The 17965-nt window shown below is 43.5% G+C and overlaps 1 protein-coding gene across 1 annotated transcript; it reads right to left on the minus strand.

The window, feature by feature from the left end:
* Positions 1-3898: 3898 nt before the first annotated feature.
* PPM1K (protein phosphatase, Mg2+/Mn2+ dependent 1K) lies at positions 3899-17678 on the minus strand. Its single transcript, XM_009280241.2, has 6 exons — positions 17097-17678; positions 16409-16509; positions 8224-8389; positions 7550-7694; positions 6340-6474; positions 3899-5859 (listed from the first exon to the last, which is right to left on the minus strand). Exons 1-6 carry the CDS (start codon positions 17534-17536, stop codon positions 5728-5730), a joined length of 1119 nt encoding a protein of 372 aa, XP_009278516.1. The 5' UTR covers positions 17537-17678; the 3' UTR covers positions 3899-5727.
* Positions 17679-17965: the final 287 nt, after the last annotated feature.

Raw genomic sequence — 17965 nt, forward strand, 5'->3', positions numbered from 1 at the left:
TTTTATTTGAGAAAACGAAAAAAATTTTTAAAAAAAAAAAAAAAAAAGGCAAAATGGACACCTCTATAAAATTAAGAAGTAGATGAACTATGGACACTGATTACACCAAACATGAACACCAAACCACAGGAATTACACACAGTCCTAAGGCAAACTATGTAACAAATGTACGCAATTGCACTTAAGTCTGTAGACAGTTACTACACACACCGCTGCCCAAGCACTCGCTATCCTGGGTCAAGAGGACATCCCGCTGGACACCTCTATAAAATTAAGAAGTAGATGAACTATGGACACTGATTACACCAAACATGAACACCAAACCACAGGAATTACACACAGTCCTAAGGCAAACTATGTAACAAATGTACGCAATTGCACTTAAGTCTGTAGACAGTTACTACACACACCGCTGCCCAAGCACTCGCTATCCTGGGTCAAGAGGACATCCCGCTGGATATCCCTGCATTGAGAACAGCAGCTTCGGAACCAAGGAATACCCGGAGTGTTGCTATACCATACGTTCGGCTTGTTGGGTGAGTGACCAATAGACCTAGCAGTGCCCAACTGAATTTATTTAAGAAAAATTAATACTAAACCAATTTCACTGGTATCTGTTGTTTTGTGCCTCTCCATTAGCTATAAACCCTAATGCCTTTGACCACAGCACATCTGCCTGCTGAGACAGAAAAGGTGATTTGATACCCTGATCCTGTGGAAGTCAGCGGAAATCCTGTAAAGAGTCGAAGCTCCTCACAATTTTTATTTCCCCTAAGTATGTAAAAAGTGGTAATATTGCTGATTTCTCTCCACAGCCCTGTTCTCAGCCACAAACTGTGCTCCATGATTATTCTCCAACCCTGAGCTTTTCAACCAAAAGGGACTGATTGTACTGAGGACCCTGTGTTAAACGAACTGTTGGATCTCATCCCCACTTCAGTCTCTTGCACTATGCTCACCTTCCAGAGAGACCAGCTCTCCTAAATCAAGGCTGCAAATGACATTTTAGCGAGTTCCCCCTACAAAGCGTGAAACCCCCCTTTCCAGGTGGCGGAGAGACGGAGCTGGAGCTCCAGTTGCAACCTCAACACCTCTCCTAGTAAATCCTCCAGCAACATGAGGCCCTTTGTGCCTTCCATGTCCTCACAAGAAAAACAAGTATCTAGCTGGACAGCATTTTTCACCTTTCTGCACCCACAGTCCACCCTCCTGCAGTGCCTGTACAGTGAGATATACCTCTGCTCCAAGGGGAGTGTTCAGGCAAGAAAATACTCATACCAGATCCAGTGGAGTTTAGAATCCATCCCTAAAAGGCAGGAAAAAAGCAAACACTTGTTACAGTTTGCTCAGTAGGTCACCCTTAATGTTCAGTTCAGTCTGTAATAAACAAAAAATACCATTCTTTTCGTTGAAACAACAGATGCACGGGAAAGATAGGGAGCTAGAGAGCAAACAGATTCTGTTTCGTTTCATTCAAAGTGTAAAACACCTCTGCTGATCTTTCAATAATAAACCTCTCTGACAGGCAACTGCTGCTGTTAGGACAATTTGCTCTCTGACCTCAAGTTGAAAGGAGCTCTCTGCTAGGCAAGGGAATTTTGGCGGTCCCTGGGGTGTAAAGCTGGTTGCTTGCAGAGCTGCTATAGGCAGCAGGAGGCTTATTGACTAGATGATAGGAGAAAAACCTAGAAGTACAGCTTCATCATAGTAGAGCAGTACCTAGCTCTGGTGGAGAACCCTATGTCAAGAGGTTTGCTGGCCGGACATTACCGTGGCACTGCTAATTTGATCCCCTGCTACCACTATGAAAACCACTTCTGTTTTCCCCAACATGGATTTACTCCACTGACTTCATAGTCCGTGCACTCCAAATTCAGTGCCATACACCTATGTCCCACTCAACACGTGAACGTGTTGGCAAAGCTCACTCTGCCAACACGGTATCGGTGTCAAAACAGCCCCAAAATGGAAATGCAAGGGCAGGGACTTGTTCGAATGACTCTTCAGTGAGAAGTGTCAAATGATGAAATACCCACCACCCAGGAAATTGCAGGCTTTTCCCCGACTCAGAGAAAAACAAGGTTTGGTGCAGTTGCCACTAAATCTTAGGGGAGTTGACTGTTATCTTGGTAGGAAAAAGCGGTATTGTGGTTCAGGAGGTAGAGACCAACAGTTCTGGTAATGGAGTGTTTCTACAAAATGCGATGCTTTTCAATCTGGAGCCGAGTCTTGCCGTGTGCAGCATGAAGGAATCCACACAAACCAGTGTGAAGGTACCTCTGTTCTTAATGGAAGGAGGAACAGGCAGACTACTGGGCCACTTGGCAAAGCATTTAATCTGCAACAGTAGCGCATTTACTTCAGAATGAGATGCAGAAAACTAGAGTAAACAGGCAGGGAATAACCTGTGCGTTAAGAAACGCATCTCTCTAATCTCCTATCAGTTACTGATTTGCTTTTCCTTAGAGCAAAATGGCTTGTATCTTAGTTTTAGGTATGTGCTAATTTATGTGTGAAATTTATTGGTAGCTATACAAAGTACCTGTTAAATACGGGTAAGTTTTCAATTTCAATACAATTAAGTGGTTCCACAGGTAAACCGCACTGCATGCTAAATTCTTTCTCCCATCCATTTTCAGGCACTGATTTCCATGTCAGGAGACATCCTTTCACCACAGCATGCAATTCTGAAGTTAGCCATGCTTTGAGCAGGAGGCTAGGCTAGATGACACCCAGAAGTCCTCTCCAATCGAAGGTTTTCTGTCACTATATAAAGGCAATAATAGCAACCGCCAATACATCTTTATCTAATCATCTGCTATTTTGCAAAGCTTTGTCTTATCCCTTCCTTTATAAAATTTAAAAGAAGTTATGGATGGATCCTTCCTCTGAGAGGATAACCACTCTGTTAGAAGAAATAAAAGCCCCCAACCACTTTTATTCTCTATGAAATTAGGCAACGAGATAGGGATAGAACAAAAAATGCCCCAAAACCTCCAATGAGAAGAAAAACTGTCATTTCATGTTACATCTGGGTCAATGTTTAGAAGCTACTCTAACTGCCAGGTCATTCCTCAGAACACCTGCTCTTCATTTGCAGTGTTTTTCATTAGCAGCCTGCATTTAATACTATGTCTTCAGCTTGGCAAGTATCCAGCACTGCTCAAAAAAAAAAAATCAATGTGTACTTGTCACGAACACTCCCAGCACCCTTAATATCTTTTGTCTAGATAGATGGCTAGCTGGCCGAACAGAAATGAGCAGCATTTGGAACAGGACAGCGTCGATGGAGCTCGTCCAAATCCCTGCAAGCACGCTCAAGCCTGTCTGACACTTGACACCAAAGCCACCCCCACAGCAACTCCCTCTCCAGAACTTGGCTCTAACCCTTCACTGTGCCCAGAGCAAGACTGCTGTGTGCTGCGGTTAACCCTTTGCTAGGAACTATCGGACTTGCTGTTTTAGCAGGTTACTTCTTTGGCAAGAGAAAGGCTGTCAGCTGTTCACGCTGCAGCGAAAACCGATCACAGCTACGTTCCCGAAGCAGCTCTCTGAACCTCTGTGGGTGTGACCTCTCCTTAAGTGCTCAGCAGAGGCTGCGTTTTGCCATTTTTGCCACAAATGGGTGGTGGGAATCTTCAAACTTGCCGCAGACTGAGAACCTGCTCTCGCTGGTAACAACTAAAAGCGCCCCTCTGCCTCAGGTAAGCAAGGCTGAGCCCAGGACCACGACCAGTAAACATTCTGATCTCGGGTGAAGACTGAACCCCAACCCTGGGGAAAATCTGGGGAGAGAGAAGGGATTATTATTGTAAACCAGTGATGCACTCGTTACGGAGGCCTGGGCAACAAAATCCGATACAACAGAGATTTACATATACCGACTCACAAGCTCTTTGTACTTATGAACTGAACATACATGTTATATACACCATGTAACACACCAAGTGATCCGACAAAAACAGCGTACTCTCTAAACACCTAGTATTTAATGCTGTCAGTACAACACTGTGCTCTGCTGGGTGCTGCTAGGCCTTTGACCAGAGGCAAGGAAAACATGTGGAATGACTGCCAAAGGTGTAACCCTGGGCTAAAAGGAAAGGGCTAAAAGTAATGAAGATGTGTACTTCACACTGGAAAATGAGTATCAGGCCAGGCATCTCAGAAATATTTTTCCTTATTGCAAGGTGATTTAGCATCAGGCAACTTCTCTTTCACTCTTTTTTTGTTTTATTTTCACAATTGTGCTGTTGGAAACATCCATAGAATCAAAAACATTGCGGCAAGTCTGAGAAGAGCCCAGTTCTTCTCTGCCCATATTTCATTGCAACAGGGTGACTCGGAGGCCACAGGAGCTGCACACCTGATGTGGAGTGGAGGAGGAAGGAGGTCTGAACGAGGCACGCTGGGACAGATCTTCACCTGCTGCCAACACGTCACCTGCAGTCCATGTCACAGCAGCGATACGAGCTGGCTCAGAGCTCCGGCCCCCCATGCCTCACTGCACGCAGACTCCCTCCGGAAAGGGAAGTGGAAATGTTTCCTTGAAGTATAAAACTACCTTCTGGTGTCTGAATATCTGACATCTACTAGAAACAATACCCAAAACTTATAAAAATTACCTTAGGTTATTATAATGCTCTCTCCTTTCTCTAGCTTGCTTGCTTTGGGCATTTTACAACTCCCTGTATACCACGAAGAGACACAGGAGATCATGACTAACTGAAAGAAACCTTCAGCGGAGGGCAGGAAAATCCTCATATATTTATGAAGAAATAAACTCTCCTGTCTTACACATCCAAAGAATCTTGATTAGTAAACTCTTCGAAATTAGCTGGTTTTCTTTTTAAAAAAAAAAAAAAAATCAAGTTGATGAGAGTCTCTGGATATCAGAAACGTGCAGCTTTTTCCCTCCTCTGTGCTCCTGTCAAGCACTGGCACACCGAAGAGAAGATGGTGCAAGGGGCTCCTACGTGGTCCACAGAGACTGTACAGGCTTTGGAGCCAATGGAGGAACGTTTCCATCTGTCCAACGGCACGTGGCTCCAGCCTGCTCCGTCTCCTTAGAGCTAGAGGATCACGGATGATGGCGGTGAGAGCATAAAGCCTTGCAAAGCAGCACTGTCTCAGGAAGTTGTTCAGCTACACCAAATGCCACTGGCATCAGAACCTAAACGCTTCTGAAACTTCTCCCTTATTTTTCACCTGCTTCTCCTGAAGCACAGGGGAGTTTTTAGTGGCTGCACAGCAGAGGAAGACAACAAACATGCTTTTTGTCTACCTAAAACCACTGTGTGTTTGTTCCCCCATATATTAACGTACAAAGAAGCCAGCATGTGGCTCAGAGACTCAGACTTACACAGTTGCCGGGTAACTAAGGGTCCTGGGTAATACAAGTAGGTATGAAACAATTGTGCAACACCTCCAGCCTTAGGTGAAAGCCCAGAGCCTCGTCTACATGAACAAAGTGATGTGCAGAGCTGCTGGGACTACAAACCCAAAGAAATAGCTGCCTCAATGCTGACTGGAATAAATAAACACAGCAAAATGCGATCAGCCATAAGCAACAACAGGGCATTAGGCACCGAGGGAGCAGTGGCATCTTCTATAACACTGGGAACAGAAGAGATGGACAAGACACTGAGTCAACCTATGAACAGATGGATGTGTTCTCCTGTAGCACGCTGTGTCCAGATTACGGCAGGAAAAGATAGCTGTGGCAGGTCTTCATGCCCACCTCCCGCTGGAAGCAAAACTGCGGCTGAAGGAGAAGTTGATCTCACCGTTTTTGTACTTTCCCCATGCTCCAAATGGCACTATGACAACTGTGCTGTTGTCTTCAGTGCCGAATTGCATTGCCTGAGAGAAGAAACAAATAGTCAGCATCATCATCTTGCTTGGAAAAGGAAACAAGTGTCTGGCTCCACATGGGACAGCAGGCCCTGAGGCCCAAGACTTCCTTGCCCCTTCCCAGCCCTGATGCTGCATTCTGGTATGCCCCAGAGCTTTCCATAGGATATGCCACCACCCAGAACCCCGGTGAGAAACTGGCCATTTCTGTCTATGCTGATGACATACTCAGCGCAGGAATAAACTGCAGTTACGGTCCCACGCAGTTCAGTGGATTGTGAGCTAAGCAAGTTCATTGAAATGATGCCTGGCAAGGATGTGGCAAGACACAGGGTAAGCAAAATGCTAGCCGGTGGGACTAGTGAATGTCTCAACCAGCATAGTTCAATTCACTTGAATGTGTGGTTGTATATTTGTTCTTGTTTTTAAAACCAAACCAAACCAAACACAACAACAAGCATTTTGTACCAAGAGAAGCCCTGGCATTACCTGCTCAGTAACAACGTGGGCAGCTTCGGCAGGATCATGGCACTGGTTAATGAAGTCGCAGATCTCCTGACTGTTCACCATGAAGTTAATACCGTCTGTAGTAAGGACCAGGAAGCTGTCGTCTGCATGATGCAACTGCAATAAAGGCACACAGTATGCACAATGATGGAGTGAGTGCTGCAAGGCAAATTAGCTGCCGCCTTTTTTTTTTACACTCTGTTGCAAAGCACTTTTTCTGGGGGTGCTGCGTGCTCTCCTGCTTTCTGTGCAAGATCTAACTGGAACCCCCAAACCCTCGGCTAGCCAAAGGCTGCCCCTTGAATTCTCGAGCACATCCATTAGCCACACAGACTGTGTTCCCTGTACTAGAGGAGAGCGTCTTAAGGTGCTTCCAGTTCTAGGAAGCAGCCCTCTGAATACACTGAGACCAAAAGACCAGATCCAGATATTACCCAGTAAACAAAATGCTTCCTTAAACTGAGGATTTCAAGGAAGACACGACAGCACTGCGGTCATCTCCCTAAACCCCTCAGGCCTAGTGGGTGGTGTTTAATTAGGACCAACTGAATATAAATTCCCCAGGCCCTGGGAGGTGCACTGGGGCAAAGTAACAAACAGAATATGAGCTGAGAGGAGAGCCTTCCTGCAAAAGTGAAGACAACTGTGCTGAATACCTTCTGGGTGGTTAATTTGTTTTCTGGACAACTACAGAGCTATGGTAAGATGCATGCAACTGCCCTTTCCTCCTCTCTTCCTCCCAAGTGTGCAAACCTCTATGTATTCTACTTTTTTCAATGACAGCCCATCCATATCCCACCTATTTCTCAGTGATGGTTTTATATCAGCATTAATCTCAAAATTATCCATTTGACCACAAGCCCCAAACAGACTAACACCTTTGTATTTCAGTAATGAATATCACGTGTTATCTTTCTTCCCTCATCCTATTTTGTACTGTGATAAATGGGATTTAGAAGTTGATCTGGTTGAATTTAGTATCGGGGCCAGATTCTTTTCTGTCCTGTTAGTGTTAATCTGAAATGACTTAATTAGAATTGGTCCCTGGTTACTTCACCACAAATAAAAAACAATGCTTGGCCATCAGGCTTCACCTGGGCACATGTCGTGTGGGTACCGCCACCTACATCAAATACCTATGATGCCCCTTAGTCCGAATGTTGCTGTCCCTGTTAACCAGGCCTTCTTTTACCTGAACCCTTTTTGTTTCTGGCTGGGCTATCACACCACTGTTTTTAAGATCCAAATCTCCTATGCTCCGCGTCATTGCAAGTCTACCATTCACATGAGGTTGTCCCAGACTGTTCCAGGCAACGAAGCCACCGCACTTCCTAATCCTGTCCAGAGGCACAAAAGAAAAAGCGAATATGAGTTACTGCTTCACACTATTACCCCCGTCTCTATCTGCAATTTCTGTCACTAGCTACTGATGCAGAATGGGGTATGGAGGACCTAAGCTGGGAGACTGAGGGTTGGCTTTTGCTGTTTGAAGGGCTTCACAGAAGGGATGTGGCTTGGCGGGCTGAGTCCTGACCTGGGAACCATAGTGCATTTCTTCAGGTCTTGGCTCTAACTTGGCAGTCTTGGACAAGTCTGAACCATGTCACGGCTCTGTACCGAGTCCTAGCTGTGCTGATCTTACTGCCGAGACAGTTTACGCTCATGCAGGGCTTTCCACATCCCCAGTCCTCTAAACGGAACCAAATGAATTAACTGGAGCTGTGCCGCTTTCTGCCAGCTCAGAGGTGATCTCGGGGCGTTGTGTTCAACTCTCTGCTTTCTTCCAGGCCCAACCCAGCAGCAGAACACAAGCACATCCTGACCGAGGCCGTTCCCTGGGAAGACACATCATCAGCCGACAGGTACCTTTCCTTCTCCTCCTTTCTTTCTGGAGTATGGTCAATGGTGAGTTTCATGGCCTTTCCCTTTCGACACAGCAGAGCACGACTGTCTCCCACACTTGCCACAACCAGCTCAATACCGTCCCGGAGCAGAGCCACTGTTGCAGTGGTCCCAGAGTTCATCAGAGTTGCTATAAACGTCACATCAAAGAGAGAGGTTTTAGCACTGCCTCAAAGCATGGGACCATTTATAACAGCAAGAGTTTCAATTGGTAAAATGAAGACAACTTGTGCTCTACATTACCAGTAAGTAACTGCTTTTAAGTTTAAACTAAATCTACGTATTAAAAAAAAAATACAGCACACATGCATGCATGTAGGGCATAGAGATAGATAGAGAGGAAGTGGAAAGGATAAGTATTTCTGTGCAACAACATGGCTCCATGCAAAGAGGGCAAGTGGAATAAAAGCGGTACAAGGTACAGTGGCTTCCTTTCAGCCTGTACCAAATAGTTTTTCTGTCCCACTAGCTCACCTCAAGTTACAGCGTTATCGTCCTTATCCCTGGGCACAGTGACTGCATGGGTAGCCCACCATAAAGCTGATGGCTCTTCCCTTCTGTTAGGTGGTGAAGTGGGCAATTGAGTAATAGTAATTGTAGCTCCGTGTAGTTCACCGGAAGAGAAACACTAGGTTGCTCCTTCACCCTAGTCTGTGGGGTCCTGCCGTTGCTGTCAGAGTTGTTACAATCTCCCTCTGCTTCCCCCCGCCTTGCCAAGAGACAAAGGGTTCAGCCAGCAGGCCAGTGGCTTTTTTCAGAAAGGGACGCTGCTCCCTTCAGACCCTGTCAACTTGCTGGAGGTCCCAGTGCAAAGGTGAAGCTGGATTCTGTCTTGCCTTGTGCCTGCAAACCGATGCAGTCAGCTGGTGGTGGCTCTCCCGGCCATCTGCCCTGGGCACTGGTGGGATCACTTGACAGGGGTGTACAGTGACTGCCTAGAGGGCAAAACAGAGCCCTCACAGTAAGGGAGCGAGCTGAGCTGACTTGACTGTGTTCAGGGACCTGGTTGGATTAACTGGTGCAAGTAAACTTAAGGGCTTCTCATTTCAATTTCTACAACGCTCTGGAAAAAAAGAAGTGCTTGAAAAGGAGAAATGTGAGTCTGCCTATTTCAGAAAAGATCTGCAGTCCTAGCCACAGTGAAGGAAATGCCAGAAGAACTGTCCAGCTTTCCTTTTTTGTTTGCTTTTTGAAAGGAGCAGTCCCATTTTACAGTTAGTATCTTCCCCTCCTGCAAATTATGCAAAGGTAACCCAGTGAGAGGTGCCTGGAAAGCAGTAACTCCTGCCAGCTTGAGCTATTACAGTAAAACGTCTGGCCAGGACAAGCTATTGCCTGGAACACATTTGCATTCCCAGCCAATGCAAATCCCCTTGAAAGGCCCTCTGTAGGTCTCCTGCATTCTGGGATTTTCCAGTTTTTCCAGGTTTTAAAGGCAAGCCAATTCGAGAGGCGTCTTGGGCTAACTTAGGAATGAGAATCCCCAGTTATATTCCTGTTTTCACATGACTAACAGTTGAAGATCTTCCCACCATCACTTCTGCAAAGCTCAGCTACAACTACATGCACTCCTTCCTCTGGCCCTGCAGCCCTGACCCCGGGGAGGCGGGATGGATCTGAGGCAGGACTGTGCGTTTGAGCCCGAGGAAGGCCAGCCAGCCCCATCTCTGACCAGCTGCCAGCAAACGGCACACACGTGGCACGACCCCCTGCGTACTATGGAAACAAAAATGCGAGTGCTCTGGGATCTTGGCGACCTCTTTCCCCAACCCTGAGAGGCCTCGGCACCCTGTAAGTAAAACAGGGTTGGGAGTAAATTGAAGTGCACAGAGCCCTGAAAGATGCATTGAGCCTTGTTGCGCAGCGAAAGCAGTGAGTTGATGAATCAAAAAAAAACCTCACAGAACAGACTAAACAAAGCTTGTGTTATTATTTAAAACAGGTATTATTACTGCAGTGAGGACTTGGTTTAGCTATACACTTAACCAACACGTCAATCGTGAACATCAGCTGTGGTGACCTAGGTCAAATCTTGGACTATGTTACGGCTGCCATGCAGGCTACGATATTCAAAACTATTTAGATGCTGGTAGCTTCGGACTATTCAGGTAAGCACTGACACCCTGTTTCTAATTTGAAGCAAGGACTAGTCCAGTGCAGGCTCACTTTGAGGCACATTATAAAAGTAAGATGCTAACAAGTACCAGTGTGATTAGAAATTTTAGTAGAACCAGTAAAATACCTGTTTTAGCCAACAGTTAAAAGAAGTGAAATGAAGAACCTACGTAAAACTACCTTTCTATTTCACAGAAAATACATTTTATTTAGACATTAAAATTAATGCAGAACTGCCGCTACTCTCCCATTTCATTCCTTGGTTTTGGAACTATGCTGACAAACATAAGCAGTTTCTGAAAAAGTTAAGATCCGTAGTCTTTAATTCATAAATGACTGGAAACATTTGGACATTCAGGTGAATCTCCATCTTTCAAGTGCGAACTCTCAAAGAAAAGAGCCGCTATCACAAAATCAAGGGACGGCACTAAAGAACAATTCAAGATATTGTCCAGAATTGTGGTAATGGTCATAGTGACTTGAGCTGTATGTACGTTTATTAATTAAATAGCACTCTTAGAAAAATAAATGCTGCTCACGCTCTCTTCCTTGGAACCAGTTCATGATCTGGGTAGGGGTGCAAGCACGTGGATGTAGCTAGACTAAAAGCTTTATGTGATTTCTAGCACAGCTCGAAAACACAGGAATGATGATGGGATAACATTTCTAATGCTTTACTACAACTGCTGCTAGGTTATTTAATAATATCAAAATACATTGCATCAGCATATATATTGGTTTTAACAATTAAAGAGTTTATTTTGTTTTCCTAACAATATCACTATAAAACTAAGATCTTTCAATAGGTTCTTAACACTCACTGGACAACTTTTACTGCAAGTCATCTCAACTAATGTGACAAAGAGGATGTGGGAACCTTCCAGTAGTCCAGGCTAGGAACCGCCGGACTCCTTCACCTGGGACAAAATTAAGCAGATCTCTCTTTCCACTGAAGCCCAGCATATAGTGTCCAGGGCCTCCAGTTCTAGAGCTGCTGACCAGGTACAGTGTCTGCCACAAATAACACGCACACAGAGGCAAATAGGAAATTCACCCAGGGACTTTGTTCAAACAAAATAAACCTGCAACACTGGAGATGAAAGAATAAGGGCTGCAGAACAGGGGAAGTAGTCACTCTTGGGTTTGCCTGCATTGTCTTTTGCAGGTCATATAGGAAGTACTTGAGGCTTACACATGCACCTTTGGCCACAGATAAATCAGCCTTGGTATTTCTGGGGAATTGCCACCATTCTCACCTTCTCACTAAAACTATGTGACAAAACCAGTTTAAATTCAGCCAAAATAAAAGCTACAATATTTTTGGAGGTAAGTAACCAACCAACAAATCAACCAAAGAATTTTATCAATGCTAGAGGGCCAGCTGTCTCATATATGGAAAGAGTGGCCACTCTGAAGAACATCTTCAGTACAGAATATGGCCCAATCTGTTTCCTCAAGGTACTTTATTTCTTTATGTATATATATATTACACATGCACCTTTGGCCACAGATAAATCAGCCTTGGTATTTCTGGGGAATTGCCACCATTCTCACCTTCTCACTAAAACTATGTGACAAAACCAGTTTAAATTCAGCCAAAATAAAAGCTACAATATTTTTGGAGGTAAGTAACCAACCAACAAATCAACCAAAGAATTTTATCAATGCTAGAGGGCCAGCTGTCTCATATATGGAAAGAGTGGCCACTCTGAAGAACATCTTCAGTACAGAATATGGCCCAATCTGTTTCCTCAAGGTACTTTATTTATTTATGTATATATATATTTATATATAACACAAAAATGGGGAGTTCAAACCAGTGCCAACTAAAATGGGGCCATCTTAAAGGCACTGAATTGAAGTATATGAATCATTCTGACCCACGAGAAAATATGCAAAATAAACACCCTTTAATATCGTAATTAGTATCTTCTAACTTGATTAGGTAATAATCAGGGCCCTTAGATTGGGCAGCCCAAAGGCTGCCTTTGTAACGTTGATGGATTTATGAAATATTTAAGTACAATTTCTGCAGCTCTCCCTTTTCCTCAGTGTTGCAGGTTAACATATTCAAAGAAATAAAAATCATATGTTTGAATGGTAACGTAAAAAAACAAAACCAAAACCCACTACTTTTTAAATTTAGTTATTTTTAGATAACTTTTGCTGTTTGCTCAGCATAATAAGATTCCAGGAGTGCCTTTCAAACATAGATACACCAGTTAATGCCTGGCTATGTTTTAATAAGATGGCTATTCCAGAAATGAGTGGCCAATGCAATTAGAGTTGGATGTACTGAACATGGAGGTCGATGGAAAGACCCCCTGTTGTTTTCTCTGAGTAGTGGATCGCAGTGAACAGGAGCAGTACCTTGTAGGACCGCACTAGGCCAGGAGAGGGTTTGTCCGTTTCTCCAGAGAGATGCTCAAATTTCCTCAAGCACATGATTCACTTCCCTATTTCTGTCCTTGCTGAGCAAAGCTATTCAGCCTTTACATTTCAGTTTTTATGGCTGGTCAAAAATATCAGAAAATTCTGTCTATCTCCGTTAACAGTTGTCCCGTGGATAACGATATATTTGTTGGATGTGAGCTTCCTTTACTTTACGTTTCTCCAGAGAGGTGCTCAAATTTCCTCAAGCACATGATTCACTTCCCTATTTCTGTCCTTGCTGAGCAAAGCTATTCAGCCTTTACATTTCAGTTTTTATGGCTGGTCAAAAATATCAGAAAATTCTGTCTATCTCCGTTAACAGTTGTCCCGTGGATAACGATATATTTGTTGGATGTGAGCTTCCTTTACTGTGTCCTGTACCTAAGTTTAGCAGCGATTTAAAAGTGTCTGGATATATTTAAATGCGTGGAAGTGAATGAAAATGCACTTTTTAAGAGATATGAAACACCATGCTTCAGGGCTCAGGCATATCTCTAAGCTGTTAATGATCAGAAAGGATTTAGGTGGAGGACAGATTACCCCAGATCTGCCTACAGCAAGTTTCTTACGCTTTTGTGTGAAACAACAGGTACAGATTACTGTCAGAGGGGATACTGGACCAGTCTCCAGCAGGCCAGTACAGCACTCCAACAGCACTAGTGAACTGCACGCCAGACACAGTAGCAGTACCTGGGACACATACAGGTACGTTTTTTTTTAATTGAAAGCTCACAGAAACTATTATGCTATGTATTTTCCATCTATAATTTCAAATACTCTGTAATTGTAAAGTGACCTACAAAGGGCCGTACCCTTGAAGACATAGCTAGGTGCTCCAACAAGGCACATCTCTAGTCCTGTTAAATTTGTGCCATTGTATGAGGTTTTTACCCCTTAAATAGTACTATAAACAATGTGTCAAACAATATCCGTGCTATTTTGGCTACAGGGATTTGTCCCAGGACTTATGTTCCTTCAAACACCCAGGCACACACTTTCAAAGCTGGTTGTGTGTAGTAAAGACCTGGACATCCTGAACATGCACTGGTTTTTTTTGCAGATAGAGTGAAAGGAGTGAACCCTGGCAGGGTCATCTACTGGAACAAGACTAAGCTACTACTTTCCACTTTGTCAGCTATGGCAAGGTTTCAAAAGGAGTCTTGGGAAGCATCCAGCGTATCCCAGATATCCAGTGTTACACAACCAGCCACCATTTTCAAGATACTTTAGCAACAGTATTGACTGTCACATCTAGAATAGCCACAATTAATCAGAAATTTTGCTGGCAAACTGAATCAGTTTGGAAGTAGGCTTCTAACAAGGATACAGGCCAAGCATTGAAATTTTATTAACTTTCAAAACAGCAGCAACAACAAAAATATCCACACCAAGCAGTCAACATAGTATTGAATTATTTTAACAACAGATATGCAAAAAGTTTAATTTGTTCAGAAATCCGCACTTGTCTTTGCACCCTGTTACTCCACTCTGCCTTATAGCTTGATTTTCAGCTGGGCAACCAGTCAAGAGCACAGGGCACTTTTAGATCCCACTGGCTCCTGCAAGAGCTTGCAGGTGCTCAGCCTACCTGAGAAACACTGTGTGCTTGCCAGAGTGTGGCCCCTGTGGATGTTTGACAGCACTTTTGCCCTCTATTTTGCTTGACCTCAAGCTTTTCTAATGAAGAGGGTTTGTCCAGTATCTTGGCAACTGTTACGTAAATTTGCTGGCATTTGCATTGTATTTCATTAAGCAGCACCAGGCAGTTAAATGATACCAAAAAAATCCTAAAATCCTGTAAGCAGTTCCAAAATGCTCAGCTTGCTGCACAACTTGTCTGTCAAATATTGTTGTTATCCAGTTCCATAAGTCTCATGTACAACATGCTATAATCAGAAACCGTTTTTGGAATAACAGAATAATATACCAAGTACAGTTCCCAATCCTTCTCCTCAAGGAGCTGCTCTGACGCTTAAGAGAGGTCACTTCAATGAGCCAAACCAAGAGCTGTCCTACTAACAAAGGGGTGGGGAAGGGGACAAATACAACAGATCTTCATGTTAGTGAAAACGAAAGGTCCTGATCCAGGGAAGCACATAATCCTGTATTCAGACGCTTTCTTGAATTTGGGCTTTTAAGAAAACGTATTTGCAAGGAGGCTCTTGGATAAAAATCACATCTGCTCTGCTGATGTCTCTCTCATGAGCTCAGTTAAAACTCACCCCATAGGTCAAAAATGACTCTGGACTTTTTTACCACATCATTATTTTTTAAAAGATTTCAATAGAAAAAAATAAAATGGGATATAATGGGGAAATGAGCTTTATAGATTTAATCCCCCCTTTTTAAGGGCTGCATTTGAGGACTTAAGACTTTTTTCCTGATACCCCTCATACCTTAGCTTGTACCAGGTAAGAGGAAAGGTGCGTATCCCTCACAGTGCTGCAATAGTCAGGCTACCTGTCCTGCCAGGAAATTTTTGAGTCTGCCTAGATTCATCCTGCAGTTAAAGTGCAGGAAGCCACTCCATTACTTGATTGTATTCATTGATGCTTAAGAAAAGTAGCTTGAGAATACAGTATCACTTCACTCCCTAGAGGGCTTGTTGGTTTCAAGCCTTTCTTGGAGAGAAAACTTTTACAGTTTCTGTTCTCTGAAATGACCTCAGTCATTTTGCCAGCACCTGCACCAGCACTGGGACAGCTTTTTTGTTGGTTTTCTTTTGTTGTGGTGGGGTTTTTTTTTAATTGGGTTTGTTTTGTTTTGTTTTGTTTTTAAGACTGGCTAAACTGACTCTTAAAATTGTATCTCATGGCTGAGGAAACTCCTATGACAGATAGGGGACCTCTATCTCCCTTCCCAAGTTACTCTCTATAAGCTTTAGATGTACTTAGTCTCTAGACATATATACAAGAACTTGATTAACAGCCAGGACTAAGGAGTCTAAAAGGGCTGGTGCCAGTTTTACCACAGCCTTACCACAGCCAACCTTGTTTTCCTCTTCACTGCTTTTTTCCCTTTCACACTCAGCTACTCCTGTGATTCTGTTTGTGCAGAAGCAATACTGATTGTATTAATTTTGGCTTACGTTCCTCCTGAGGTGCAGCATCCAAGTTAGAAAGGGGAACTTTTGACACTGTTGCTTTAAACCCACAGGAATAACAGCTTTTTAAAAAAAAAAAAAGCAAAAAACAAAACCCAAAAAAACCCAAACACCAAAAACCCCAACAAAAAAAACCAAACCAAAATCCCCCTCCAGGTTTCTCGCACAGTAAAGTTATGCTCCTTGCAAATCTAAATCACTCTTTGCTAACTTGGCACACACTTTCCTTGACAGAATCACATTAAGAGAAATTAATTGATGATTATGCTAACATTCAGATTAATAACTCCCCCAGTAAATTTGATTTAGACTTTATATAGCCTTTTCATTTTAAGGAGGTAAAGCATAATTGTTTCATTTGCAGTAAGTGATCAGAGCAAAATCCTGTGTTAAGTAAAACTGTTTTCAAGCATTTTTTCTGGACATTTTACTATAAACTACTGAGCAAACAAGAAAAACCTTATTCTCCACACCCATATAAGTAGAATATTTACCTACCATCAGCAGACAGATGAGCGTGCCTTTCATATGCTTTGTTTATTTCTAGAAAAGCTTTGTTCAAAACATTTTCCAAGTTCTCCTCCTCAGCAAGAAATTCTCTGGAAACAAACAAGTAAACAAAAAATTAAACTTCTTTCCAAGAAATATACATCTTGATCAATCTCTTCCATAGCCTTATCTCCACCCTGCATGCATTGAATAATGCTGGATTTCAGTGAAAAGGTAATACGATTTTACTAATGATCTGCACTGGAAGCATAATCCTGTAATTCTGCAAATAGATAAAATTCATCTTCCAACACCCAGGGATGTGACACAGAGATACAGAAGAATGTAAGCAAGCCGTAGGTCAGCAATCACAGTGACCCCCCATCTGAAAACAGTCAAGTCACACTCTCTCTGTGTTCCCAGTCCTTTCCTGGAAGGTGAGTACAATTGTATTTTCCTTCTCTTATCTTTGTGGGCTTGCTCAATGGGGCAGGCACCATGCAGAATAAGTAGTTCATAGCATGTCCATTGTAATGGACTGTTCCAGTCTGGTGTTCCTGCTGTCCCCGCTGGGCTAGGTGGCTATATAACCTAGGAGGATTAGCGACAATATATGACCCACCGGTTCCCTTTCAGTCCTAAAGAAGGAATCACTACTGTAATTCATTTGACACACATTTACTTGATGCACACTTACTTAATATATTTTTCCATGTACTTATCACAGAAGTCTGCTGCTGCTGCCCCGCCATGTCCATCGTATACTGCAAAGTACAGGATATCCTCCGTCAGCTGGGCATAATCAAACCGGTCTTCATTTTCCTTACGCTTCCCGATATGGCTAGCACAGCCCACGTTGGCCAGGCTGACTTTTGGAATCGGCTTTCCATACTTTATGCTTGGTGGGAGGAGAATAGGTTCGTCAATGCGATTGTCCCAGATGCCAAAGGTGTCCCACGTGGTAGGTCGCCCGCTCCCATCTGGATCGAAGCGGGAAGCACGGCGCTCGGAGGTGGAGCTGTAGCACGCAGCTGTCGGACGCTTCTCGTCTTGCAAGAGGCGGGATGTCAGCACAGCTCTCCTTCGTACTTGATACCCTCCGGTTCGTACCAAATTAATTAAAGTAGCTGTTGACATAACTTGTCTTCACAAAGATTTGTGGGAATAAAAGATCAGGAATAAAAGATAAGCAGCTGCTGGAATGTCTTCGAGAACAAAGAGAAAACTGATCAGGAAACAAGAAGCACAGGAAGGGGAATTTTCAGTTACATCATTCAGGAAACAAGGTCACCCTCAGAGCCCGCTGATCATGCATAGCACAGCACTGCCTAGGAGAAACTACAGAGGAATCTGTATGACTCACTGAGAAACAATCCTACACAGACCAGCCCACATCTAATGGGGAGTACTACAGATAGGTCAAGGTAAGGCATTTCTGCTGGCCACCTGCATAATGATATCCTGAATTGTCAAAGGTTGAAGAGGTTGTGATGGAGCAAATGAGAGTGATAATGACTTTGCTCCATGTCAGCTAAAATATGAATATGTGAAAATATGAGGTAAGGT

The sequence above is a fragment of the Aptenodytes forsteri genome, unplaced genomic scaffold, assembly GCF_000699145.1.
Source record: "Aptenodytes forsteri isolate BGI_AS27 unplaced genomic scaffold, ASM69914v1 Scaffold227, whole genome shotgun sequence".
NCBI lineage: Eukaryota > Metazoa > Chordata > Aves > Sphenisciformes > Spheniscidae > Aptenodytes > Aptenodytes forsteri.

Excerpts from the sequence above, each read along its gene's own strand:
- PPM1K (XM_009280241.2), bottom strand. The coding sequence starts at position 17,536 with ATGTCAACAGCTACTTTAATTAATTTGGTACGAACCGGAGGGTATCAA. Across the intron at positions 8,390-16,408 it reads CGCTCATCTGTCTGCTGATG|CAACTCTGATGAACTCTGGG; the intron begins GTAGGTAAATAT and ends TGACGTTTATAG. Across the intron at positions 5,860-6,339 it reads CCCACGTTGTTACTGAGCAG|GCAATGCAATTCGGCACTGA; the intron begins GTAATGCCAGGG and ends TTCTTCTCTCAG.